This window comes from Ailuropoda melanoleuca, chromosome 1 (genome assembly GCF_002007445.2).
Source record: "Ailuropoda melanoleuca isolate Jingjing chromosome 1, ASM200744v2, whole genome shotgun sequence".
NCBI classification, from domain to species: domain Eukaryota; kingdom Metazoa; phylum Chordata; class Mammalia; order Carnivora; family Ursidae; genus Ailuropoda; species Ailuropoda melanoleuca.
The window spans coordinates 207,885,523-207,910,573 of NC_048218.1; the positions used below are offsets into that span (position 1 = coordinate 207,885,523).

At 49.0% G+C, this 25,051-nt stretch overlaps 1 protein-coding gene across 5 annotated transcripts in view; it reads left to right on the plus strand.

Annotated features, from left to right (window-relative positions):
* Positions 1 to 22,352, plus strand: part of ACTR3B (actin related protein 3B) — a 48,463-nt gene extending 26,111 nt beyond the window's left edge. For 4 of the 5 annotated variants that reach the window (XM_034639859.1, XM_034639876.1, XM_034639866.1 and 1 more), the window contains 4 exons: positions 8,686 to 8,746; positions 19,709 to 19,834; positions 20,822 to 20,905; positions 21,438 to 22,352. In XM_034639859.1, the coding sequence (XP_034495750.1) occupies positions 8,686 to 8,746; positions 19,709 to 19,834; positions 20,822 to 20,905; positions 21,438 to 21,637 (471 nt within the window). In that variant the 3' untranslated portion in view covers positions 21,638 to 22,352. The remainder of the gene's footprint in view (positions 1 to 8,685; positions 8,747 to 19,708; positions 19,835 to 20,821; positions 20,906 to 21,437) is intronic. The other variant, XM_034639881.1, reaches the window with a different exon arrangement.
* Positions 22,353 to 25,051: the final 2,699 nt, after the last annotated feature.

Below are 25,051 nucleotides of genomic sequence, written 5' to 3' on the forward strand. Positions count from 1 at the left end.
TCTTCAAGAGCTTATAAAAAAGCTACAAATAATACTGAAATAATTCTAATGGAACCACTACAAGCTCAATGTCCTTAAAGTGAGTCATGCAAATTATGGTAATTGAGAGAAGGGGCAGATTGCATTTAATTGGAGGGGATCCTGAAAGGCTGCAGAGGGGGAGGGCAGTTGAGCAAAGTCTGAGGGCTTGGCCTGGGGGCGGTGAGCAGGGAGACGGAAGACCGACTTCATAGGTGGCAGTGGGAGAGCAGGGCAGGCGTTTCAGAGATCTGTTTCGGGTGGATTCTAAGGTGGTCCTGAAGGTAGTCGGAAACAGATCTAGGATGGAGAGAGGGCCAGCGATGAGATACTGTTAAATGTGCCTTAGCACTTAGTGGGTTGGAAGTTGTTAAAAAGTCTTATTCATTGTTTGTCAAGCAGATGCGAACACATCTCGATATAGATCAAGGAGCGGTTTTTCTGTAGCAAATGGCTTGAGTTGGATATAAGTATTTTAATTACGATAATGCCTTTTAAATCAGAGACGCATGTTGCAAAGTAAATGAATTATATTTATTATTTTCATTCTTAATATTAAGTAAGTTCAAATATCTTTAGTATTTAAGAGAGAAAAATACATATGTTAAGGTATTATTATTTTTTCCAACCCTTTTCTAGATAGGCCTTTTATTTAGATGAAATCCTAATTCAAGTCTGACATGTGAACAGGTAAGAGGGAAGCTGCTCTGTTTGGGACAGGGTAGTAGGCAGAGAAGGTTCCAGAACTCTGCGGGTTCAGCCCTGACTTTACACTTGTATCCCCCGTAACCCTCCATGGTGCATCTTGCTGACGTGTCTGGAACTGCACAGTTCTCGTGTCACTGGGGGGAAGCAGTGATGGCCGCCACGGGGGTCCCACCACGGGATGTTGACATGCCAAGCCATGGGCTTTCAGAAGCTCATTGTAACCTGAGTGGTGAAGGCATCAGTGACACGTCCACTGTGTTGACAATGCCAAGTAGATGTGCACTGAGCACCTTCAGAAGGCCAGACCTCACCGTAGGCAGTGAGCAGATGGGCAGTGAGCTGTGAGGGTGCAGTGGGGGACGCTCACGCCGATGGGGGTGTGAGGGAGAGCTCCTGGTGAGCAGTGTCTGAGCCGTGCACTTGATGCACTTTTCTGTGATGGTGGACACGGTCTATGTGTGATTTAATACAGTTGCCACTAGCCACGTGTGGCTGTGGAGCTCTTGGGATGTGACTAGTGCGACTAAGGAACAGCATTTAGAATTTTGTTGACTTTAAGTTTAAACATAAATGGCCATATGTGGCTAAGGGCTGCCACATGGGACTGCTCAGACCCACTCTGTGTCCTGAAGGCTGGTGTGACCTCCTGGTCAGAGCAGGGAATGTAGCACCAGGAGGGGAAGGGTATGCTAGTTGGTGGAAGTAACCTGTTTGCAGGGCCAGGGTTGAAGGATGGCAGAGCATGTGTAGGTCTGGAAGGCATTCAGGATCTCTGGACCTGACACCGGAAGGATGGGAGTTGTGGGCATGGAGCCTGGGATGTGCACGCGGCCAACAACAGGGGGCGATGTGAACCACCGTGTCCTAAACGGGGTTCCGGGGTGGTGTGGCATGACCGCCTGGAGGGACCTTGCATGGAGTTAATTTTTATCCTAAGGGCATTGAGCGTTTTGTGCAGGGAGGTGACACAATCCGATTTAAGTTTTAGAGGCGCTACAGCAGAAGAAATGATTGGGGCCAGGAAGACTGCAGGCCAGGTAGGAGGTACCCAGGCTGCGGAAGGTGGCGGAAGATATGGAGGAAGATGGGTGAGTGGAGAGAAATGAGAGAGAGGCTCTGGAGTGTCTGATGGTGTTCTGATTAGTGGGGAAGAGGTTCGGGTTTCTTACCTGCACATCTGGGAGGATGGGGATGTCATTTACTAGGATAGGAAATGCAGGAGAAGGGGAGCCCACTTAGGGGTCAGAGGATGAGTCCCAGCTTCCAGTGATACTGAGTTAGATATACAGACTGGAGGTTCGGGAATATCTGAGTTAGATTTTCAAGGATCATCAATGTGACTGTCACCAAGGGAGAGTATATAGGTGACAAGAGAAGACTACCTGGGGTCCAGCCCACAGGAAGGTCAGATAGTAAGGGTTGTGCAGAGAAGGGAGGCCACGGAGGCCATCAGTCAGGATCTCCTGAGGAACAGTCAACAGGATATACCCCCCATCTGTACGTATGTATGTATGTATGTATGTGTCTGTCTGTCTGTCTATCTATCTGTCTATCTATCTATCTATCTATCTATCTATCTATCTATCTATCTATCAGATTTTGCTCTAGCTCTCTGTATATTTATTTTAAAGAATTGACCTGCTTTCAGTCTTGCAAGTCCAAAATGTTTAGGGCAGGCCGGCAGGCTGGAAACTCCGGTGGGGTTGACACTGCAGCCTTAAGGCAGGATTCCTTCTGTGGGAACCCTGTTTCTGCTCTTCAGACAGGCCTTCACCTGTGTCAATGAGGCCCGCCCACATTGGTGAGGGTACTCGGTACGTTCACTGGATCTACGGATGCCTTCACAGCCATGTCTAGGGTAATGGTGATTAAATCACTGGGCATTCCAGCCGGACCAGGCTGACACGTAAAGTTAACCCTCACAGAAGCTAAGAGGGAGTAGTTGAAGAGAGAAGAAAGCAAGCTCTGGAAGCCAAGGGAAGATAACTGTCATCGGCCTTGTCAGGGGTCACTGAGAGGTCACGCAAGATGAGGGTGGAGAGGTGGCTGTCGGGTTTTCCGTGAAGAGGCCAGCGGCCCCGGGAGGAATTGGGCAGGGACAAGATTACAGCAGCTGCAGGAGAAAGAGGGGTCACTAGGGAAAGAGAGGGTGTGCAGACATTCGTGTGAGACATTTGTCGTTCGTTATGTCGTCCCCCAACTCAGGCAGCTGTTAGAGCCGCCCTGGAGGCTCACTTGGATTTTCTCTGGGACACGGCGCTGCGTCCTGCAATGCACGCTTTAGAGATAGGCTTGTTCAAACTTGGCTGGGATTGCTGCCTCTGGGTTCCGCTCGAGAGTCTGGAAGCTCTTGTCCCTAAAGAGGGACAGCGTTTTGAGAATACAGTATGGGGGTTCCTCTTCCCCGGGGCTTCTGATGGAGTCCTGGGCAGGTCCAGCCTGACCTCCCGTGAGCGGCGGGGCGGGGGTGGTGGGGAGACTCCCCGGTGAGCTTTCTACTTTGCACTGCAGTGAACCGAGGAAGCGGGTTAAAGTTACACAGCATGGTGGGTAGGTGGCAGTGTATGTCTGTCAGACTGGGTTAAAAATAAGAATAGAGTCTCTAGTCCAGGATCTACTTAGCATTACAGGAATGGGAATTTTTGCCATTTTTAATACCATGTTAGGTGTTGATTGAATGAACTTACTGGTAATACATACTAGATTTCAAGTGTTTCTGACGTAGGCTTCAGGTGGCCAACAGGTTAGGTGTGGTGTTTATAATGGCGCGTGCTGCCCTAGTCTTTCCTAGCAGAAAGGCCCTTTCTTTGTGGAGGGGTTTTATAATTGAGACTTTTGTTTGCCATCATGAAACAAACATTTGTGCAGCCAAGTAAGGTATTAACTATAATTGCCTAGGGCTACTGAAAAATCCAGCCACCCCAGTGACCCAAATAAACAGATCGAACAATCACACAGAGTGAGAGGAGAGCTGTGCACTTAGGATTCATGGCCATTCAGCAAGTCAGGGCACTGCATCGTAAGAAAGTCTAGAAAGCTTATACTCTATAGAGGAGCAAAGATGATTATTTTCCACTTAAAATGCATTTGTGGGGGGTAAACAGAAGGAGGAATGAGCCACAAGAGACTATGGACTCTGGGAAACTGAGGGTTTCAGAGGCGAGGAGGTGGGGGATGGGCTAGGCCGGTGATGGGCATTAAGGAGGGCACGTATTGCTTGGAGCACTGGACACGAACAATGAATCAGGGAACACTGCATCAAAAACTAAGGATGTAGACCGTCCTGACTGCTGGGACTCTGACCTGGGAAACTGACTGCTCTCGTTCTCTGTGATGGGGAATCACTTGGTCCATTTTTTAAATTAAACTGCCTTTAGAGTGAATCACATTGAAGGTTGACTTTTGTTTAGCGTTTCTGGAGAAGTATAATGCTTAGGAGCGTAGGCTCCGGAGCCGAGCTGCCGGGAGCTACTTGGGGGCAATCAGGACACGGCAGCAACTATTCGGGCTCTGCCAGCCTCTGCTTCCTCCGGTGCAGGACGGGCATAGGTACCGTGACTGTCTCATGGAATTACCGTGAGGATGCGCTCAGGTAATTCTGACACAGGATAAAGTGCATGCTGTGCGGTTAGTACTAAGTAAATATTATTATTTTACCATATTCTGCAAATCCATGGGCTCTGGAGCCAGAGCTGCAGCGTCCTAGCTGTGTGGCTTTGGACCAGGTACTTAACTGCTGACCCTCGGTACTTTAATCTGTAAGAAAGGCTTGGATGGGACCGTTCCTGCTGTAGAGTAGGTAATGGGTCCCTGTGAGCGAGTGAGTGCTGATTACTGTTCAGAGTGGGACAGACTGGGGACTTGAAGTGACAGAATATCGATGTGGGCTCAGTTCGGAGGAAATGCTGCAGTTCTTTTATTCCAGTAAAGTAGTTGTATGAAATACGCATGTTTCTATTTGAATTGATTCATTTACAAGGGAAGGGAGGAATTCTGTGACTTAATAAATCAGCAGTCAGATTTGATATGACTTTCAGCAGCTTAGTGCATTTTGAATTTTTCTTCTTGGCCTTCATCAAGCCTTTGCATTGAGAAAATACAGGGGAGAGTCCCCCTCAGCTGAAGCCGACTGACTGAGAGTCCAGGACAGAAGTAGGACCGTTAGTGGGGTGGGAGAAGGGGTGGCTGAGGCGAGGGAAGGCTCTGAGTGAAGAGCCTTAGGCAGGAGTGCACCTGGTGCCTGCACACGCACCTGCACAATGCTTCAGTTCACTTAGGCATTGAGCAGTACCTGTGGGAGCCTGCTGTGTGCTGGTCATTGTTCTGGGCCGTGCAGGGTCAGCTATGACCAAAACGGGACAATCCCTGCCATTGTGGTCCTACACTCTTGCAGGGGCATTCGACAAAAATCCACAGATGGGTAAAATAGGTAAGTGCTCAGGAGGAAGATAGGAGAATGGGGGTGCTGGGGTTGGAAGACTAGGTCTCCTCTAGGTGGTGGGTGACATTTGAGCACAGACTTGCAGTTTCCATGTGTCATGAAGTATTATTCGTGTGTTTTCTCCCCCTGCCCCCATCCGTTTAGAAATGTAAAAGCTGTTCTTAGCTCATAGGTTGTACTAGGAGAGTCAATGCCCAGTTTGGGCCCATGAACGGAGTTGCCAGCCCCTGGTCTAAGTGAATGGCAGCCCTGGAATTACGCAGTACACAGCCTGTGTCACGGCCATGGGTCTTGCGCACTGTTGGAAGGGCTTTGCCTTCAGCCCCGAGAGAGGAGAAGGCACCGGAAGGGTTTCAGTGTGGTGGTGACGTGATAGGACGAGTTGTAACAGGAGAGTCATGGCTGCCGTGGCGGAAGTGCCGTGTAGAGTCCGGACTGAAGTCAGGAGTCCGCTTACCTCAGCCGCCCAGCAAGACACAGTCACAGAGGTTGTGGGAATGGTCAGATTGGGTCCTGTTTTGGAGTTAGAGCCAACAGGATTTTCAGAAGTAGGTGTGCCGTGTGAGAGGAGGAGTCGGAGCAGCTGGGAGGAAGCGGTGTCACTAACTAGATGTCGTGCCTGGGGTTTCACGCCGCCTTCCAGGTGTGGCGGCCGGCACTGTGACCTGTTGTCCCGTGCACCTCACTTCCTCAGAAGACCTGCTAGCTCTTGTTGCCCCGTGACAAGTGTCTAAGCTACTGTCACGTGTCAGAAAGCTTTCTTGCTTTTTTTTTTTTTTTTTAAGATTTTATTTATGTATTTGTCGGAGAGAGCGCAAGCGGGGGGGAAGCAGCAGAGGCAGAGGCAGAGCAGACCCCCTGAGCAGGGAGCCCAGTGTGGGGCTCGATCCCTGGACCCCGGGACCATGACCTGAGCTGAAGGCAGACGCTTCACCGACTGAGCCACCCAGGCACCCTGATGTCTTTGATTTTTGGTGATTGTATTTCAGCACAGTTGGTGTCCTTTGTACCCTACACATTTTTTTTTTTAAAGATTTTATTTATTTATTCGACAGAGATAGAGACAGCCAGCGAGAGAGGGAACACAAGCAGGGGGAGTGGGAGAGGAAGAAGCAGGCTCATAGCGGAAGAGCCTGATGTGGGGCTTGATCCCAGAACGCTGAGATCACGCCCTGAGCTGAAGGCAGACGCTTAACCGCTGTGCCACCCAGGTGCCCCGTACCCTATACATTTTATTTTATGCATTTAAGAACATGATTGTGGGAAGGGGTCCATGGCCCACAAAGGACCAGACCCCTACTACCCCTCCCACTCTTACCTCGGGCCAGCCCTCCCTGTGGACACCCGAGGATGCCTCCCCGAATGTCACTCGTGTGGTCCCCCCTCGCCGTGGTGTCCTTTCCAGGCAGCCTAGACCAGGCCACTACTTCTCAAAGCTGTCCGTGCCCTACTTCCTGTGCCCCCACCCCTCCCTCTCTCTACTCTCCTTGTACAGCAAGTCCTGAGAAGCTTTTTCTGTGCACCTGTCCTCACAGTCTCTCTTCAGCATATTCCAGACATAACTTCAACCTCATGGCTTTCCCTGCGCTGCTCCTGTGTGGGCGGCCGTGACCTCCGCTCGCTCATCAGTTCCCGTGTGTCAGTGAAGGGACCTGTGGACGGCCCCGCCGTCCTCCCTGAAGCACACCCTCCTGCCTCGCTGCACCCTGCTTCCCGGTGTCCTGTGCTGCTCCCCGCGCAGGGCCTGGCCCCTTCTCTCCTGGGGCTCCCTCCGCGCCCTTCCTTACGCCATACTGTTTGTCCTCTGATGACTCCAGACGCAGTGCCTGCGGCCCAGACTGCCTTCTCCATCTCCATGGGCATCGGGCGGACCCTCCGACTCCATGTCCCCTGAGCTGAGCTCTCCATCTTCCCCTGAAAACCCGATCCCCCTGAGCTAGTGGCAACTCCACCCTCTCGGTGACTTTTTTGGCCAGAAACTTCGGAAATTGTCTTCTTGACTCCTTTCTCTCATACTGCACATTAACCCTGTCACCAAGTTCTGTTGGTTTTGTTCTCAAAACATGTGGAAGGCAAGCATCTCTCACTGCCGAGCCGGCTGCTACCCTGGTTCCATCTCCTATCATTTCTTGCCAGCATGATTAGACCAGCATCCTTAACTGGTCTCCCTCCCGACTTGAGTCTCAATGCAGTGGCCAGAGGGATACTGTTAACATCTCAGTCAGATCAGGCCCTGCAAGAAGGACCCTCCAGAGCCTTCTCAGCTCACCCGGAGTCCAAGCTGGTCCTGTAAGGGCTCCACGGCTCCACGTGATCTGGTCCGTTAATTTAGGAGCCCATGTCATGCTCTTCCTGTCTGCCTCACTTTACTCCGGACTCCTCCTTTTCCTCCTTGCTGTTCCACAAACACACCAAGCATGCTTCAACCACAGGGCCTTTGTACCTGCTGCCCCTTCTGCCTGGGAAATTCTTCCAGGTATCTACCTGACTCACTTCCTTGGTATCTTCAACTCCTTGCTCGAATGTCATCTTCTCATGAGGCTTCCTGACCAGTGTGCTGAAGACAGCATCTCTGCCCTGCCCCATACACCCCATTTCACCCTTCCTTGCCTTAGTGTGTCCTGCACAGCACTTACCGCTGCTGTGTTCCCCGTTTTGACCTGTTAGGTTCAGCACTGACCAGCAGTTTCTGGCACATGGTGGGCTCCCAGTAAATATTGCTGGGTGAATGCTCAAGAGCACGGAGAGCTTTGTGAGCTCAGAGACGGGTACCTTTGCTGCTCATGCATAAGGCGGGGAAGGAGGTGTTGCGAGTCCTGCGGAGATGAGGAGCACTGGCACTCTGGCACAGATACCACCCTGTGGAGGCAGGGAGAGCACGGTGCTCCAGAGGCCGGGTAGGCGTGGCCACGAGAAGGCAGGGCCAGTAGCCTGGAGTGAGATCGGGAGGGCCTTTGTAGGGGCACCTGGGGGGCTCACGGTCGTGATCTCAAGGTCCTGGGATGGAGCCCAGCCCTACGTTGGGCTCCATGCTCAGTGGGGAGTCTGTGTCTCCCTCTCCCCCTCGTGTTCTCTCTCTCTTGCAAATAAAAAATAAATAAAATCTTTAAAAAAACAAAGAAGGGCCTTTGTATGGGCTCCTAAGGAAATTGGGCTTAATTAAGAACAAACCTAGAATCTTAGTGAAAAAAGTGTTTCAAACACTAGGCTCAGTAATATTTGTTCAACTGTCAAAATAAACCTTGAGTTCAAAATCCTATTTTAAGAGGTCTTATTGACCTGTGCTTTACAGACCATGAAAGTAGTGGGATACGCTATTCTTTTCTGTAACTTTGAAAATGCTGTTAGAGAAAGAGGACATGTTAAAATGCTTTCTCTGTGCTAGGTTTCTGCCGTGAGCTTTCTCTCCAGACCCGTGTGCTGTGATAATCTCCTTCATGGGTCTGTTTCTTTTCTGTCATTAAGGGGTTTGATTTTAGAATATTAAAATTTTACTATTTGTGGTGACCTGTGGACAGACTCCCTTTGAAGAACGTTTACTCAGTCTTCCATGTGGGAACGGAGCGAGAACACTGCTAGGTAAGTGCTTCTGAGCACAGAGCCATTGCTGTGAGCCTTGTCGCCTCTCTCTGCGTTATTGGTCATCTCACCGATTCCTCTTTTTCTGTTTCTGCTCCCCCCCCCCACACACCCCCCAGAAGGAAAATAAGCAGTAAACCAAACGGGCTGCCTGCAAGTGAGACTTGAACTGTCAGGACAGCTCTTGAACACTCACTAGGGTTAAAACTAGTGACTTCAGGTACCACTTTCCTGCCCTTGAGACACTAGTTAGAAAGCAGCCCTGTTTGTTGGGAAGATCCGTGAGGTGGGACGTGGAAGTGCTTTCACCAGCGCCAGGCGTGGAGTAAGCAGCATTACCACGTTCCGGTAAATGACGGCCGGCGGTGTTCTAGATGCCCCCACATCCAGGCCAGGTTGACGGATCTTCAGGACCCATGTGGGCGCCAGCTGATCGACTTTTCTGTTTTTCAAGTTCTCAGGGATTTTCCTAGTTTCCTCTGCTCTCCCTTTGCAGCAGCTGCTCTTTGGGGCTTGTTGTATACCTGGGCTCAGCTGCAGAGTGGGGCGCCCCTCCCCTGGTGCCCCTTGGCTTTGCTGCTGCGCAGGTCTCCTTGGTTTTATTGCTTAACACCGGAGCGAAGTTTCTTCGCCTTGGTGCCGTGGGCATTTGGGACAGATGGTCCTCTTCTGTGGGGGCTGCCCTGTGCACGGTGAGAGGTTAGCGGCACGCGCGGCGTGTACCCACTGGGTGCCAGGAGCACCCCGCCACCCCGTTCCTGACTGTCACACACATCTGCAGACAACTCTGAATGCCCCGTGGGGGCAGACTCGTCCCTGATTGAGAACCTGTGCCCGAGGGAGAAGCGTGAGATTACTGAGGTTCAAGGACTTAGTAGAGATGGTTACCTATGTGTGGTTCCTGAATTCCTTGCTGGAGTCCTTTTACTTCCCTTTCCCCCTTCATTTCAGAGTTCAGTAAAGCAAACAGGCTTCACCTTTGGGCCCTCCACTCACCCACAAACATTTGTTGAGGACCCACTGCTTGCCATGCCCTGTGCTGCGTGATGGGGTGCAGAGAGTGTAGACGGAGAGTGGGGGTGTGGGTGGGCGTGCCCTGCTCAGTCCTGAGTGTGGTGGAGGTGGTGGCGGGCCCACCAGTGTTGGGAGGTGTGAATGAGAGTGCGCCTGTGCTCTGAATGCCAGCCCGGGCCGGACACTGCTCACACGTCACTTACTTCCGTTTCCTTAAAGCCCTGTGGGCTATGTGCTTATGCTATGGTACAGGTGGGGAAGTTGAAGTCCAGAGAGGTGGAGATGATTTGCCCTTGAGTCTCAAACCAGTCGAAGGGCGCGTGAGCTGGGACCATCATTTCTGGCGCTGGTGGAGTGGGGCAGGGGTTGGGGCTCAGGCTGGGAAGAGCTTGAAATGCCTCGTCAGGAGAACAGCATACCCCCAGTCCATTTTGCTCATCTTTTAGAATGCTGTCTTCTAGTTCTTTCTTTGCTCTTGTCCCGTAGTCCTTTCAGGCAGGAGGATTTCATAGAGCCTGGCTTTCTGCTGTATGCAGTATAAACAGTAGGTGTATCTTCCTTTTAAAACTGTATCGCCCTCCATCCCACCTGGCAGGCTCCCTGTCCGTCCGCTGAGAACCTCTGCGGGGCCACGGGGGCGGGGAAGGAGCTGCAGCAGGGTCCGCGTGAGGCGTGCTGTGGGTGGGTGTCAGGCCCCGGCGGGCATCTGGGAGTACACAGAGAGGTTCCTGACTCCACGTTGTTGCCAGGCTCCGGGACCCGCCAATTGTGTCACGTGTGTGCTCCAGGTAGCTGGACACACGTGTCCCTGGTAGCTGTGGTGCTCAGAAGCCCGGGCAGGAGCCGAACATGAGAGCCAGACCTGTGACCTGGTCCAGGCACTGCAGACCTTCCCCCTGGGGCTGCTGTGCCGTGTGTCCGTGTGAAGGAAGCTGCTTGCTAGTGGGGAGGCATCCGAGCGGGGTTCAGGACAATAGCTCTGTGTTCAGAGGCGGAAGAACGGGGGGCAGTTACTTGTGGGCGAGTGGGTTGAGGTCAAGGGTTGTTCCTCCATAAGTCTGTTGAGATTACTGGGTCACATTAGAATTTCTCAGCTCCAAGCAAGGCTTGGAACTGGGGTGAGGACTGGAGCTCGCTCTCAGGGAGGGCCTGGGTCGCGGGGCTTGTGTTCTGCTGTGCACAGCAGCCCCTGGGAGGAGTTCAGGATTTAGTGCACTTGGTTTGGTCCTGTGCTTCCTTCCTTACATGGGCAGAGTACGTAACGCAGGAAGACCTGGAGACCATGGGCCCCTCCGGCTTCTTCCCGCCGCGCGGCTCGGTGCCGGGGTTGCCTCCATTCACCATAGCCTTCTGTTGCATTGCCGTTTGTAAAAATTCCACTCCGAGGTATAATTTTCTTACAGTATAGCAAATCCATTAAGTACAGTGTGAGGACATTGGACAAGTCTGCATAGCCAAGGAATTGGCACCACAGTTAAGATAGAGAACGTGACCGTCGCCTGTACACGGTCCCTGTCCTCTCTCCGGCCGTCCCTGTCCCTCAGCACCAGCTGATGGAGAGCACGCACCTGCTCTCTGTCACTGCACGTCAGACCTGACTTCCTGGGCTGCACGCACGTGGAGTCATGCGGTGTGTCCTGTTCCCTGCACTCAGTTCGTGCTTTGGACCTGCGGGGTAGCCCAGTTTGTTCCTTTTTGTGCCAGTTAGCACCTGCTGTATGATGTCCCACAGTGGATCTTCCCCCCACTGGTACAGCATTTGGCTGGTTTCTAAGGTTTTGGTTACCACAAAAGCCTGCTCTGAACATCTGGGTACAAGTCTGTGGATATATGCCTTATTTCCCTTGGGCAAATACCCGGGAGAGCAATTGCTTTGTCATTTGGTAAGTGTATGTTTAACTTTATAAAGACCAGCAGACTTTCCCCAGGGTGCTTGTGCCGTCTGTTCCCGTCTTCACTTGAACTTCCCGTGTGATGGATTTAATCAGCATGATCCTGATTACAGATGCTGTTGACTGTCTTTTCACGTACTTATCGGTCATTTGTGTACCTTCTTTTGTGAAATGTCTAAGCTTTTTGCCTATTTTTTCTTTTGGTTTGTTTTATTGAGTTGTAANATATATATATATATATATTGCAGATATTTTTTCCTAGTCTCTGGCTTGTCTTTTCATTTTCTTAGTGGTATCTTTTGCTTGCTTGTTTGTTTGTTTTTAAGTCTTCTCTGCCCCCAGCGTGGGGCTCGATCTCACGACCCGAGATCAGGAGCCACATGCTTTGCTCACGGAGCCAGCCAGGCACCCCTCTCAGTGCTATCTTTTGAAGGACAGAAGTTCTTCATTTTATGATGTCCAGTTTACACATTTTTATCTTTTATGGTTAATACTTTTTTTATGTGCCATCAAAGAATTTTTTTGCCAATATCAAAGTCATGAAGATTAAAATTTTTTTTCTAGAGATTCTGTAGTTCTAGCTTTATATTCAAGTCTGATCCATTTTGAGTTACAGTGTGTATATGAAGGACAGTAGTGAGTGTCTGCATCCTCCCGTGGATATCAGTTATTCTAGTGTTTTGTTGAAAAAGACTCTTTCCTCCCTGTTGAGGACCTTAGCAACTTTGTCTAAAATCATTTGGCTACATATATACAGTGGCATTTTTATTGCATGAATGAGAAAATGGATTTTACATATTATTTCTCTGAAGGCAGCTCAAGATCTCGCAGTGTTCTAAAGTTTCATAATGAACATTCATGTTTATACTCGGGTGAATTATTTCTTAATTAAAAAATCCATTACAGAGATATGACAAATAATTGCAATAACCCTAGACCGGATCCTGGACTGGAGGGATAAAAATGCTATAAAGAGTATTAATAGGTCAAGTGACAAAACTGGAATAGGGATAATAGATGGGATAAAAGTTTTGTGTTCATGCGCGTTCACGAAATTGACAGTTGTGCTGAGGTAACATAAGAGAATGTCCGTTTTTAATAGATACACTCTGAAGTTTTTAGGAATAAAGGACCATGATGCATATAATTTACTCTCAAATGATTAAAGAGTGTGTGTGTGTGTGTGTGTGGAGAGTGCGAACGATGGAGCAGATGTGTTCAAAGCAGGTGAATCTGAATAAAGGGTGTGTACCACTTCCGCTACCTTGAAATTACTTATTTCCAAGTGGAAAGTTTTTTCTTTTCAAATAAAATGTTAAAAAAAAATCCACACATCAACTTGTTCATATTTGCCTTTTCCAAAAAAGTAGGATTAAACGTATTAAAATAGCCCGAAGCCCTCAGTTTGTTTCCCAGAGTCCATAGTCTCTCATGGTTCATTCCCCCTTCTGTTTAACCCCCCTTTCTTCTTCCCTTTCTTGTCCTACCGATCTTCCTACTTCTTATGTTCCATAAATGAGTGAAACCATATGATAACTGTCTTTCTCTGCTTGACTTATTTCACTTAGCATTATCTCCTCCAGTCCCATCCATGTTTCAGCAAATGTTGAGAAATCGTTCTTTTTGATGGCTGAGTAATATTCCATTGTATATATGGACCACATCTTCTTAATCTAGTCACCTGTTGAAGGGCATCTTGGTTCCTTCCATGATTTAGCTATCGGTGGGGAGGGATGAGATAGGCTGGAGATGGGTATTAAGGAGGGCACGTATTGCATGGTGCACTGGGTGTTATACGCAAGTAATGAATCATGGAACTTTACATGAAAAACTGGGGATGTACTGTTTGGTGACTAACATAGTATAATAAAAATATTATTATTAAAAAAATAAAATAGCCATTATGGTGATTTTTTTAGAAAGCTAGGTTACTGTGCTTACCTTGTTCGAAATGTAAATAGAAATTTACTTGAAAAATAAATGGCCATTTTAGATGTAATCTATTCAATTTTTAAGTATTTTATGATGATGGCTTATGTTGCAAATTCTCAGTCTCTGAAATCCAGCTCTGAGTTCTTTTGGGTAAACTGGCCTGTTTGAAATTTTCTGTTGATAGTTTCTATTTCTTACAGTATCTTTAAGTACCTAGTTTGGTTGATGTGAGTGATTTAAAATTATTCAGAGCCCTGTGCACAAGATCCCTGTGTATGTCTTAGTCAGGAAGATGGGATCACTTAAATTCAGGCATCACTCCAAGGACTTAATGTCAGCCCAGCTTTGTTTTACCAAGTACTGTTTTGTATTTGATCTATTTTCTGCTACAACAAAATCAACAGAAGAAGCTGTATAATCTGCCAGATACAGATGTCTGTTCTAGGGCAGAAATGGGAAAGGATTTAGAATGAAATCAGTACAGCCAGTAAGTTCTCATAAGGTGATGCTTAGTTGACCTGGTCAGTGAGAGCTATCCTATCCATTTACCATGGTCAGTAGAGCCATTTTGTCCACTTGCAATGGACAGTGAGAGCTACCTTGTCCACTTAATGATGGCCAATAAGAACCATCTTGTCCACTTACCACGGTCAGTGAGAGCCATCCTGTCCGCTTACAATGGTCAATGAAAGCCATCTTGTCCATTTATCATGGTCAATGAGACCCATCTTGTCTGTTTGCAGTGGTCAATGAGAGCCATCTTGTCCACTTACCATGGTCAGTGAGAGCCATCTGTCCATTTATCATGGTCAATAAAAGCCATCTTGTCCACTTACCGTGGTCAACGAGCGCCATCTTGTCCACTTGCCGTGGTCAACGAGAGCCATCTTGTCCACTTACCGTGGTCAACGAGAGCCATCTTGTCCACTTACTGTGGTCAACGAGCGCCATCTTGTCCACTTACCGTGGTCAGTGAGAGCCTTCTTGTCCACTTACCGTGGTCAGTGAGAGCTACCTTGTCCATTTACCGTGGTCAATGAGAGCCATCTTGTCCACAGGGGGGACCCATTGGTGTTTTATCTCATCACTTGTCCCTCTGAGCGTCTTAATTGGCTTAGTTCAGGGCTTAGTTCAGGGATTCACTTTTCTTCATCTCTAGTCATGTAGTGAAGTTTAATTACACACAGTATATTCTATGTAAGTAAATCTCAGTACAACCTGGATTCAGACCACCCCTAAACAGTTCTGCTGTTTTGCTGTCTGCCCTGTTTCACATTCCTCTCATTTGCTGAGTATTTTCTGAGCTTATGGCATTGTTCTCTAAACTTTCTGACCTCTCCAGAATCTTCTAAATGGGTAGGGCTATCTTGAATCTTGCCAGTATTCATGCTGGTATTTTCTTCAGGTCTCCCTGTGTCACATAGTGTCCAAGTTCACTGTCTTTGACTATATTAACTGTGCTGACCTAGACGGAGTATAACAATGGTGTGGTTGGAGCTCCAGCCTGTGATTTTGAGCTCATATTCATCTCACGATGAGGACGAAATAATTCTGGATAGCAGGCAGGGCAGTGGAAGAGGGTTGTTTGTCTTTCACCTGTCATCGGGCGTGACCTTGCCTTATAGATTCTCCTGAGGTGGATGCCTGCCCCTCAGATGACTCCTTTCTTTCTCGGGGGCCTGTTGGGCGGGTGCGTGTACTAGCTCTCCTTAATGGTGGTGAGCAGGCCCCTGGGGGCAGTTCCGCCAACGGTGCGGGGACCCTCCTTCCAGAGCCAAATTACTGCCAGTTCAGGAGCAAACACAGCTTTGCCTCGGCTTGACCTTCCTGGGCACCTGTCAGGTGATGATAGAGATTCGGTCACAGAGCGATTTCTTTCTTATGCAAGAAACAAACAGGTCCTTTTTAGAGAAAAGTCTGAATTGAACAACTTGAAAATGCTTTTAGGAGATTTAAAATACTAACTTTTTAAAATGTAAGTGCCCACAGTGATAGAAAGTTGTGTTTTAAAATTTCAGTTCATATATTTTCTAACTTTTTTCAGATCTCTCGGGCCCCTTTGGGAATCTCTAGATTTCTGGGATTCGGACATTTTCTTCCAGCCTGTGAATGAACTTGGAGCACCCAGTTACAGTCTCTGGTCTCTGGGGCTCTAGAGGTCTTGTCTTGGCAAGGGAGGAGGGGGTTCACTGGTGATCACGGCAGACTCCCGGCTGTCGAGGTTTGTTGTGCAGGGAAGGAAGGATGGAAAGAAGGAATTCAGAATGAAGACTGAGCATTCTTGCATAGGCTCCTGTCTCATTTAGCCATTTGCCCTGTTTTGTCTGAAGCCAGTCCTAATGTGTTTCAGCTTTCCTATTTGTCTGCCCCTAGAAACTTGCCCCTCTCTACCTGCCCACCCTTTAGTGTGTGCAGTCGGGAGGCAGTTTGAGGCAGTCGGGAAAATACATCCCATGTAGGAGCAGTCCGGGCGAGGGAGAACAGGGGCAGCCGAGAGACACAGAAGGGCAAAACGAGGACAGAGCGGAGCACAGCACGGTTCTATCCAGCCATTTAGGAAAGGCCTAGAACCGGAGGAGAGAGGGAAGGCTTAATCTGTGATGGGAGTCACAGGGCCTCTGAGACACGTGATCTAAACCAGTGAGTTTTCCTGAGAGGCCCTGCTTTTCCTGACACCGGGACCGAGGAGAAGCTGTTTCTTTAGACCTTCACTAAGAGTACCTTCTCCACCCATCTCTCCAAGAGGCAGCGAATTTCTCACTGCTCTGTCTGCTGGCCTGTGCTGAGGGCAGGGAGCTTAGATTAATAGTCCTTTGGGTGGATACCAAGAGGACACTGAGCACACAGGTAACTCTCTGATGGCCCGTTTTGATGTAGTAATGACACTGAGATCACTTAGAAGCATGAACGCACCACATGCCCTTCAGATTATCCATCAAAATCATCACCACCCAGTTTTGGGATTGGGCAGCAGAAAATTCTGAGTTGATAGTATTGGGTTTTCTGTTAAAAGCCATTCCATATCTTTTAAGGACAGTCATTTAAGGGCAGAATAAGCAGACAGAGTCTTCCTGTGACTTTCAAGGAACTGGCCGCTGTGGCCCGCTTCCCCACACTGAGATGGGCCAGCGGGGCGCTCCCGGACAGACCCGGGCTTCCTCAGGAACCCGCGGGGCACCGCCTGACTTGTGGTTGCTTCAAGTTCCACACCAGAGAGCAAGGCTGAGGTCATCTTAGCCTGGAAAGGTTTTAGAGGAGTTGTCTGTGGTGGGATTTAAGAAATCAAAATAAGTGAAAAGCAATAGCAAAAAACTGAAAATAAGGCATGTCAGTAAAAGCACTCTTAGAAATGTCAGATTTTAGGCAGGTGTTGTCCTTGTGCCCCCCCCCCCCCCCCAGCTCCTGCTGAATTCTTCCTTGATATAAGCCAAGGTCTTTTGTTCTAGAAAACAGTTGGCCGGTCTGACCAGCATTTAGAAAGCAGGACCAGTAGCCAGGACATGATGACCAAAATATTAAGAATGCTTTTAAGTTGTGATTCTTCACAGCAAACAGATACATAGTTTGTGTCCCCAGGTGACAACACCTCTCTGAAAGGAGATGGGTTTTACTCTGTTTAGGACTGCCCTCTGGTCTGTCAGGCATTTGGTCCTGCAGGTCTCATCTCTTGGTGGTGTCATGCACGGGCGTCAGTACCCAGGCTGACCCCCAGTTCCGTGTGTCCGTAGCTGCGGCTGTGGTGAATGGCCCCTTGACTCTGAGAGGAACCAGACCCTCTCCTGTTGTTTCTGGGACAGTTCTCCCCAAGGAGACAGAGCGCAGCACTGATTATTCATGACACTGATCCTGGGACAGGATGTTGCTTGAAAGATCTGGGTTTGCAACTTGTCGAGAACAGACAGGTGCCTGACGGTCTGTGTGTGTGTGTGTGGGGGGGGCGTCAATAGAAGATTGCCCCTCAAGCAATGGCAGAGGCAGCTGGCTGGGCTTCCTGGGGATTGAGCCCACACTTTTCTGAGAGCAAACAAGTTGGCGCGTATTGAAGTGCACAGGTGCGGACTGGCTGTGTGCGCACGATTCTGGTGGCAGAGACCTTTCAGCCGCACTTCATCTGATGTGTTTATTCTTAGATGCTCTCTAAGGAGGGGTTCCCTGCTCAGGGGGCCTGCAGTGTGCAGTGTTGTTTTCCTTTCAGTAGAAGGTTGGAAGAAGGGGGGATGAGGGAGCACCGTGGTGTTGCTCAGAGCTCCGGGCTCCCATAGTGTTTCTCCCATTAGGAAGGGCCATGGACGTCTTAAATCAGAATCCCCCCTCATTGCTAGCCTTAAAGGCCAAGCCCAGACTCCCCCCCTTTTGAAAGGCTTATTTATTTGAGAGGGAGAGAGAGAGAGAATGTGTGCGTGCGTGAACTGGGGAGGGAAGAGCAAAGGGGGAGGGAGATAGAAAATCTCAAGCAGACCCCTGGCTGAGTGTGGAGTCCGGCGGGGTCTGGAGCTCATGACCCTGAGATCATGATCTGAGCTGAAATCGGGAGTCAGACGCTTAACCCACTAAGCCACCAAGGCGCCTGCAGATCCTCTCTTAAAAGCAGGTCGTACGTGAGACTTTTGAAGGTTTTCAGAAAATGTTAGTTCAGTTTGGTGGCCGCTTGCTGATGGCTTCCCCTGGACGTCCCCAGCTGAGGCCCGCTGAAAGCCTCAGCCTCTGGCAGTTCTCTTCACCCCAGCGACTGGAGGGCGCGTCCTGCTTGACTGGCAGTCTGCTGATAGGTCATGAAGGTGACATTACTCTCTGCAGAGAATTGGCGTGGATCCCAGGTAGGAGACAGGATCACCAGTGGCCTCTCCTCGCCCCTTCTTTTCCTCCTGTCTCTGCTCTCACCTATCTCGTCCCAAGTCTACATGGGTGCTGGGGTGGCTGTTCTGAGAGTTCACAAGAAAGAACAGCCTCTCTCTGCTTGGTGCGGGCAACCTTTCCCGAGGGCAGCAGGAGTCAGGAAAGGGGTATTGTGAGGTCACGTCATGTCACCTGTGAGCTGGGCCAGCAGGGACAGGAAGGTGCGCTTCCCCCTTCTTTTCCATGTGGCGAGGGGTTGACTGTTGGGTAGAGCTTACTGGAGGAGCCCTGCAATCACTCCGGGACTGGGAAGAGCAGGGGTGGATCCCACACCTTCACGTCCCTACAGGTCTTGAAGTAGGGTTTTCGGGCTCCAGGAAGGGTGCTTTATTGTCCTTCTATGCAGTTTTCTCAAGTGATATTTTCTATAAAAAAGTTACCAGGATATAGCTACTTTCGCAGTCATTGTCCTAAGTAATATCCTATGGCCTGAAAGAGCAGCGTTTGTCTCTCATCAAACCCGATGGGAGATTTGGTAAAGCTCCCCTTCCTCCGCCTTCCACACACAGGCTTCTGTTGGCCACCGAGCGGAATGTGAGTGGTGGAGGCGAGTGGCAGCACCGTGTCCCCTTCCTCCCGGTAGCCCCCAGAGGCAGCCTTCCTTCCTGGCCTCACCCTTCTAAAAGGGTTCAAGTATTCATGGAAAGACTCCCCCCAGGAATTATTAAGGCAAAATAGCTGAAGATCCACTGTTACTTTGGCCTTAGATTGTTCTAGCAGGTCAGTTTGTTGGTTCAGAGTGTATTTTGGCCTCCTGGTCCTTGTGAGGCTCTCTCATTGTCAAGGGAGCGCGTGGAGCAGAATTTCTGTTTTTGCTTGGTTATCGTTGAGGAAAATACTGAGAGGCAGAGTTTACAACGCAGGAGCAAGACATACGCTTTTTTTTTTTTTTTAAAGATTTTATTTATTTATTCGACAGAGATAGAGACAGCCAGCGAGAGAGGGAACACAAGCAGGGGGAGTGGGAGAGGAAGAAGCAGGCTCACAGCAGAGGAGCCCGATGTGGGGCTCGATCCCACAACACCAGGATCACGCCCTGAGCCGAAGGCAGACGCTCAACCGCTGTGCCACCCAGGCGCCCCAAGACATACGCTTTTTGATAGCATTGACTTTGCTTCGACTCCTGTCTTCCCACGTGGGTTGTTCACAGGAGCAGTGGGGCGGGTTACCAGGACGGTGTGGGTGGCTGATTTCATCAAAGGAAACCCCTCTGCTTTGTGTCTTTTAGAATGTCGTTCTTTCAGGAGGCTCGACGATGTTCAGGGACTTTGGACGTCGACTGCAGAGAGATCTGAAACGAGTGGTAGATGCCAGACTGAGACTCAGCGAAGAGCTCAGCGGAGGCCGGATCAAGGTAGGGAGCAGGACGGGCGCGCTAGTCTGGCTGCTCTCCCTCCCTCCCAGGCCACGCTCACCACGGCCACTCCCCCTCCCACGGACGGGTGGCAGGGGCCTGGAGTAGGAACAGGTTTGCATCAGTTTCTCAGCTGCACTGTGAGGTTACATTCGCAGATGTGCTGCCTGAACTCCCTCCAAGAGTGTAGCTAAGGCTGATGGCCGCTGAGCTGGCAGCCGCCCCTTGGCGCCCACGCCGACCACGTCTGCTGGCGGTTTCTCTGTCTTGCGAGAGATGAGGCCTGTTGTGTGACGACCAGCATCCAGGGAGAGGGGACCCGTTTGCAGTGAGGGTCTTTCATATCCTCTGGCCACGTTCTCATTAAACTAAGATAACTAACAGCAGCAGGGAGTTCCCATGTGTGTTCCTCTGAGGTAATCGTTCTCAATGAGCTGGTGGTGGTCCCTGGGCTTCCAAGCAGGCCTGGGCTCTGGTGTGGGGTACATGGGAGCAGACACACACCCTTTAACCTAGCAGAATCACACTCTTGGCACAGGGTCTCACAGTAATTTTGGGACACTCAGTGTTACTTGGAATTAGCTCCACGATGCTAAAACATCTAATTTGTTTAGTAAAACAAAATTGGTTCAGTTAGTTGCTTGGATTTTATACTGTTTAAAATTGCGTATAGCGTTGAGTGATAACCTGTCCTTGACTGGCTTGCTCTGTTCTCTGTACGGCCTGCATGGGAGCTGGGGGCTGGGGGCTGGGGACTGGGTGGATTTGGCAGTGGGAGCAGCTCAGACCCTTCCATTCAGAGGCCACGTGTGGCTGATGCCACTGCAGAGGGACTTGAATGGAAGGGATGGGCCTCGTGCCATCAATTGGGAGGAGGCCCCGTGTTGGTTGGCAGTCGGAGCGGAGCTGTGCTCTTGTCCGCTGCGAGGTTATCAGGTGACCCATCGTCTGCCCTGGCGAGTGACCCCACGTTACTCTCCTTTCCAGCCGAAGCCTGTGGAGGTTCAGGTGATAACACATCACATGCAGCGCTACGCCGTGTGGTTCGGCGGTTCCATGCTTGCCTCAACGGTAAGTCCTCGTCTAGACTGCTCGGTGTTTTCATGTCTGCGTTCTTTGTTGAGTTTGAATGAGGTTGTCCTGTGAAGGTTGAACTGTGTGTGGCACTTTTAGTTCCGGGAGATATGAAAAATGTCTTAGAGGTAATTTCAATTGCACAGCTAATCCTTGCTAATTAGGGGTTACAGGTAATATGGGTAAGTGAAATCCAGAAATAACCTCAGACGTCTTGCTTTAATCATTAATTCCAGTGACTTTTTCAAGTAATTATTCCTTTTTCTTCTCAAATTTGTGAATAGCTAGTAAACTGCTAATTTAGGGTGAGCATGTAGTTGGTCCTAAGTAGAGGCCAAATACATTTTAAAGAAATGAAATAAAGTCCTGGTTCGTAGCTCAGGCCTCAGAGGGGTGCAGACCTTCCCACAGGGGTCTGGCTAAGGAGTGGGGTGTTGGGTCAGGAGAGTCTCTGGCTTGCATCACGGTGTAGGACTCTGACCTCCTTTCGGGAAGGTCTCTAGATCCCCTCTAACTGCTGCCCTTCCAGCCCGAGTTCTTCCAGGTGTGTCACACCAAGAAGGACTACGAGGAGTATGGCCCCAGCATCTGCCGCCACAACCCCGTCTTCGGAGTCATGTCTTAGTGTCTGCCTCGACACGGTCACCCGGTCGCGTCGTGCTGGTGAGCAGGTGCCGTCGGGGCCCGGACAAGACCGCAGCTCCTGTACATAGTGGCATTTGGTGTTGATGTCGAGAAGCGTGCTTGCGTCGCCGAGTGCATGAGGCAGTTCAGTGCACGCCATCCGTGTGCCCGCTGTCCGACGGCCCTTCCCTCCACGCCACCTCCTCCCCGCCCGCCAAAAAACCCCTCCCCTCCTCGCCTCCCCCCCTCCTCGCCTCCCCAGCTTCTAGTTGGCGAATTGAATTCTAGAGGAATTCACCTGTGACTTTAAAAATTGTTAGGAAAAAAACCCAGAAGATGACACAAAATAGTCTCCCCAGGAAAGAATATGGGGCTGCAAACCCTTTTCCTCCCGGCCTATTTTTGTAAATAAAATGTTATAAACTTGAAATACAAATTGATGTTTATATTTCCTATCATTTTGTATTTTCTGGTATTTGGTACAACTGGCTGACCTAAGCACGAATAGATATTGGTGTCCTGGAGTGCTGTAAAAAACGTTTTTAATTGTGAGGCATGTTCTGATATGTCTGTAGGCAAACAAAATAAAACAGCAAACTTTTTTTGCCACATGTTTGCTAGAAAATGATTACACTTAATTGGAGTGACATGAAGTTTCAACACTAAACACTGTTGTACGAGAATCATTACAGATAATGTATCTTTTCATTTTCCTGTTTGAACTTTCTGGAACTGTTTTATAGAAGATGCCGGTCTGCTGTTGGTGAGTGTTGGATAAAATGCTGCCTTGCACCCTTGTAATAAAAGCAGTTAGACTCTTTATAAAGATTTCCTGTTGTGCTGTGCTGGTCTTTTGGTTTTCCCCTCTGTGCCCATACTTGTTTTAAAGAAGGTTGAAATTTGTTTCCCATCACCGGAGGATTTGGTGATTGGTACCAAGCTTGCGGAAGGAAATTTCCCAGAGTGACGAGGACTGCCTGTCCTCAGTGACCGCTCCGTCCTGGAGGTGCTTCAGGTCCTTGGCTTCGCCTGTGGGGCGGGATGTTCCTACAGGTTTCCAGCAGCCCTTCCGAGGAATTCAGAATCCTTGCTAAGCTTTTAGTAGCTGCTCCGACGTTTGCTGAGTAGATGGCTGGCTTGAAAGGTACTTTGCTAAATTAAGAGATTCAGTGTTGCTCCATTTTTCATGTAATACAGACGCTACTTTTTAAACTGTTACTTATGGTACTTTTTCTAAGTCATGAGGTAGGTTTTATTCTCCGAAAATTTGCCTTCATCAAGAGACATTTAGTTTTATTATTTAAGTTTACATGCAAGTGTGAGAATAATAATGTAAATTTTCTGCTCAGCATGGTGAAATCTGAGTTTCCCATGCCGTAGGCAGCCCCTGCTTACTCCTGATTAACTGTCAGCGACCCCAGACCCTCGGTCTGCCCACTGGAGAGTCTCAGACCACTTGGTTCTCAGGATCACTAGACTGTTTCGGTTTCTTATGGTTTCTCCAGCCACTTTATCGCACCGAGTTCCGCGCTGATCTGTCTGCCTTCAAGCACACCCATGCATCCCACACATGGTCGCAGGAGCGCTGCGGGCAGTGGGACTTTGCTAAGTGCAGATTACGTGTGACCTTATTTAATCTTAACAACAGCCCTAGGAAATCAGAATTACTATGATCCCCATTTTCCAGAGAGGAAACCACGGCTGAAAGAAATTCAGTACGTGCTCACGAGCACAGCTAGGAAGCAGAGAAGTCATGCCTGCATCTGTCCTAAAGGGTCGTTTCATAGCCGTCCTAGTAAGAGTAGGAGGTAACAGCAACCAGGTGGGAGAGTGGGCCATCAGACCTGGTGGCATGAGTCTCTGGAATGATTTCCACTAGATACTGGAATAAAGAGAGTTTGGAAATGGCCATGGGGAGCTATAAAATATTCCCCCTCTAATCCAAATCCCTTGGTAAGTAATGTGTTCTAGGAAGCTACCCATATAGGACATTTTGATGTTGAATTATTTTCATTTTTGTTCATAATGCTTTGCCAGTGCATGTTTTGTCATATGCGTTGACTTTGTTGTATTTCACAAGTAAGATAAAAGAGTTGTTTGAGCACTTAGAGCCATAATGGGCCCATAGTAAGTATTCAATAAATTTTAGCCATTGTTATTCTGGTATAAAGCAGTTATTGTGTCCTGAGAGCCCTACTCATCACAATTGCATTAAAAAATAGTTTTGCTGGGAGAAAAGAATTTTAGGTTTGTGAACTAAATGGCCTTTAGAACTTTCAGTAAGAAAATATTTTCTAAAAAGCTCTCTGTATAGAATTGTAGGATCTAAACATCACCTGGCCTTTCCTTAGTATTACATCGCTGATATAATTGAATCACTTTTATTATCCATGTAAAAGTCACCCTTTGCTGTGGGCACAGCCGCTGCCTTCCCACCAAGCTCTGTGCTGTGAGCCCTCCTTCTACAACCAGCATGAGGATGTCTTCGGTGCGTTCAGTTGAACGCACTGAAATTTGGTATCACTGGGTGATCTCTGTGGCGGGACGGTGGCAGCATTCTGGAGTGACCGACCTCCAGAAGGGTCCCTTTCCCTGGAGTGCTCCCAGCATCCCCTGTGGATGAAGCCCCCATGGAGCCAGCTTCTCCTTACCCAACCACCAGGGATGCCCTATGCCCCTTCCCTGGACTAAGGTCCTTGAAAAACGGGGGACTGAGCTTTGTACCCCCGGGCCTGGCACATGTAAGCGCCCAGTAAATACTGAATCGAGTCCTGTTCACATGGAGACCCCCTCCCTGATTTTTCCAGGCAGCGTGTGCTCTATACTGAGAAGTGTTACCTGTTTGGGGAACCTCGTACGAAAGCTGGTTTTCCAGTGTCTGGGACATTAACTATCATCACCTTAAGACTGCTAATGATATAAAATCTAGCTCTAAACAGTGATCCCGGTAGGTGTTCCGTGTACCTGGAACACGTGCCGTAGCACGTCTCGGAGCGTGGGCTTCCCTCCGCAGTGGTCACCGTCCGCACAGTGACCCACAAGAGTCCAGCAGAAAAAACTGCCCCACAGACATCTTGAAGACCTGAGTATATTTTATGGTAGTAATAGCCAGTTCATTCTCCAACTTAACTAATACGAATAAAGAGCTCTCATGTGACTGAAACACCGATGGGTCTGTGATTAATTCCTTCTTTATGATCCCTCCATTCTATCTCATTTGTAAAAATTACGGTTGTGCCAAACAAACCTGTGAGGTCAATCAAGTGCACGGCTTATTTAAAACCGCAAGAGAGCCCCATTAAGAATATTTATCTGTTAAATAATTCTTTACTTAATTGAAGAATATTTCATAATGTTTCTTTTAAAAGTTGCTGTCAGGCTTGTTAAGTAGAAATATAAATTGATTGGCAAAATAATTGTGCGGGTCTCTAATTGGCAATTACATCAATTTCACATGGTCAGATGGAAATAAATCTTTGGAGAAAAGGAGAAAAGAAACTATCGCTTGATATTGGTATC